The 2,836-nt window shown below is 46.2% G+C and overlaps 1 gene segment (V, D, J or C); it reads left to right on the top strand.

Moving 5' to 3' along the window:
• The first annotated feature begins 215 nt into the window (after positions 1-215).
• Positions 216-765, top strand: LOC103251827. The segment is given in 2 exon segments: positions 216-267; positions 362-765. Coding segments are annotated over 2 exon segments (453 nt in total).
• The last annotated feature ends 2,071 nt before the right edge of the window (positions 766-2,836 follow it).

Here is a 2,836-nt window from a genome sequence, read left to right on the forward strand (position 1 = left end):
GACTTGCGCCAATTCAGACAAATGCACTCTTCTTTTTCAAAGCTGTTCACTTGTGCATTTATTTAAATTTGACTCTGGAGAAGGGGCGTGGCCCCTTCTGACAGGAAGACACTGGGGGCCAGGCAGGGAGAAACAAATCTTAGATGACTGCTGGAGCACCCTGTTCCCTTTCTTAGTGCACATAGCCCAAAACTCTTCTGCCCTGCCCTGCACCTGCAATGAATATTGGCCTGCTGTGCTGTGTGGCTTTTTGTCTCCTACGAGCAGGTGAGTCCTAGGCTGGGCCCTCACATTGATTTTGAGTCCAGCACTAACCTTTCCACTGAGACTGTGGCTCTGGCTTTGTTCTATTTGTCTACAGGTCCAGTGAATGCTGGTGTCACTCAGACCCCAATGTTCCAGGTTCTGGAAGCAGGACAGAGCATGACACTGACATGTGCCCAGGATATGAACCATGAGGGCATGTACTGGTATCGACAAGACCCAGGACTGGGGCTAAAGCTGATCCATTACTCAGTGGCTGTTGGTACCTTTAGCAAAGGAGAAGTCCCTGATGGCTACAGTGTCTCTAGGTCACGTACAGAGAACTTCTCCCTCACGCTGGAGTCAGCTACCCACTCACAGACATCTGTGTACTTCTGTGCCACCACTTACTCCACAGCGCTACACTACCGTCTTCTGTCTGCACATAAAGACAGGGCAGGCACTGCCCCTCACCCCACCCCTAACCCAGTGGTGCCTTGGCTGAGTCCTCAGCACCTGTAACCTCAGAGCCCTGAGGGACGTGGGTGGTGTGAACCTCCATCATGCCTAGTGTATTTGCAGACCTGATATGATCCCAGGACAGTAGGAGCAGGTGTCTCCATTTTTCCTCTCTGGTCTTTTCTCGGAACTGTCCTTTTTGGGTGCATACAAAGCTTCCCCAGCTATGACTTTCCATGTCATTCACCTGAGTGTGAGGCCTCCCTGACGGAAAGTGATTTGTATTTCAGATAGATGTAGACTTCTCTCCCAGACTCCACGTTGCTTTCTCTCCCAAAGATTCTCTTTAATCCCTAAACCTCACATGGTGTATACTTGAGCCCAGTTTTCTCAGATGGGCAGTCATCTAGAAGGTCCTGCAGGGTCTCTCTCACCTCTCCATTCCAGCTGGGCTGTGAGCCCATCTGTGCCTCCATTCCTCCCTTCACAGAGATTCCAAAGGCCATTTCCTCTACACTGGATGTGGGTCCTTCCTTTTACTACAGCTAATTTCTACCTGGGCCTCAGTTCTCAGTATCATTACACTCCAGAGGGAAGCCTTCCCTCCCCTCCCAGATCTCAAGTGATCATGTGCTTTTTAGTTTGCAGAATTTAGCACACTTGAAATTTTCTAAATATGTCTGATTATTTTTCTCCCCACCTAAAATTTAAACTCCATGAGGGCCAAGGCTCTGACTGTGGGCTGTACCATCCCAGTCCCTGGAACACAGGGAGTACCCATTTCATAGATGATGAGTGAGTGACTGAATGAGTGAATGATGAGTGGATGGATGATCCAATGACAGGAACACCCTACATCCACTTTATCCCAGCAGAGATCTCACATTAACTACAAAAAACCCTACCCCTTTGATCTCTGGCCCTGGGTGGTTCCTGGAAATTAATGGAAAATGTATCTCATGGGTAGTCATACCTGGTTCAAGTATTCCTCTTCTGGCTGCAGCACCAGATTTCTTCCTGCAGGTACCTGTTCTTTCCTTCAGGATCTTTTGCCACAGTAAATCTAGACAAATCAGAAAACTACTTCCAGAAATCAATCCATAGTCTTTTCTTTTTTTTCAGAACCACTTCTGTTACCAAAACTATTAGGTTTTCATAAATGAAGCAGAGCCACTATAAGTATTATAAAGGGATTTACAGTGGGAATCAAACCTTATATAAAGGTGGGAGGAGCTGAGAAAGAGATGATCTAGAATGGAGAAGACAGTGTTAGAGAGACATACATCATCTATGACTTTTAGAGCTTTGGTGCAGGATCAACTATAGTGGCTGTGGCATGAGATCAGAGCATGTCAGGCACCCAGTGGGACCTTAAAATAGGAATAAAGAAGAATTCCATGGAAAACCAATTTGGTGGAAGCTGTTGCCTCTGTGGAGGGGGCCCTTCTATGGGTCTACTGCCAAGCACCTGGGAGCAGCCTGACTGTTGTGTCCAACATTTGGGACGAAAAACTAGACAGGGGGTATAGAAAGGTCAGGACTTCCTTAGCATGTTGGACATGTCTATATCTGTGGCGCACTCTCTCTCTCTCACTGTCTGATTACAATCAATTTCCAAGTGTAGTGGTGAAATGTTACTTCTAAATTTCACACAAAAACCTCTTTGATCAACTCTAACACAGAATCATAATGTCAAAGGTGTTTTAACAAATGTAGTTTCAGCCTTCCCTAAATTGACTTAACAAAATCTAGCACAGGATGGTTTTTCTCCAATTGAGGCATCTGGTCACACTTCTGTCTCCATCTGCCATGGTCTCCTGGCTCCTCTCCCAGGGACACTTTTGTTTCTCAAGTGAATGTAGGCACAACTTGGATGACTGTGTTCTAGATTTTCCAAAGTCTGAATAATAACTTTTCTTCAAGACTGTGGCTGCAGTCTTCCTCCTTTCCAGAGGCAAGAAACTATCTCCCACTTCTATCTTCTTATTCCTGATATCTCCTGTTTCTATCTTCTCATTCCTAAGATGCCATCCTGCTAGAGATCCATGGGCTTCAGATATCCTGGACAGAGAAGCAGACCAGTGGAGACAGTAAGAGGGAATCTCAGCTCTAACTGCACTCCTAGACCTAGCTC

The sequence above is a fragment of the Carlito syrichta genome, unplaced genomic scaffold (assembly GCF_000164805.1).
Source record: "Carlito syrichta isolate Samal-C Ts95f unplaced genomic scaffold, Tarsius_syrichta-2.0.1 Scaffold146994, whole genome shotgun sequence".
In the NCBI taxonomy this organism is placed as follows: domain Eukaryota; kingdom Metazoa; phylum Chordata; class Mammalia; order Primates; family Tarsiidae; genus Carlito; species Carlito syrichta.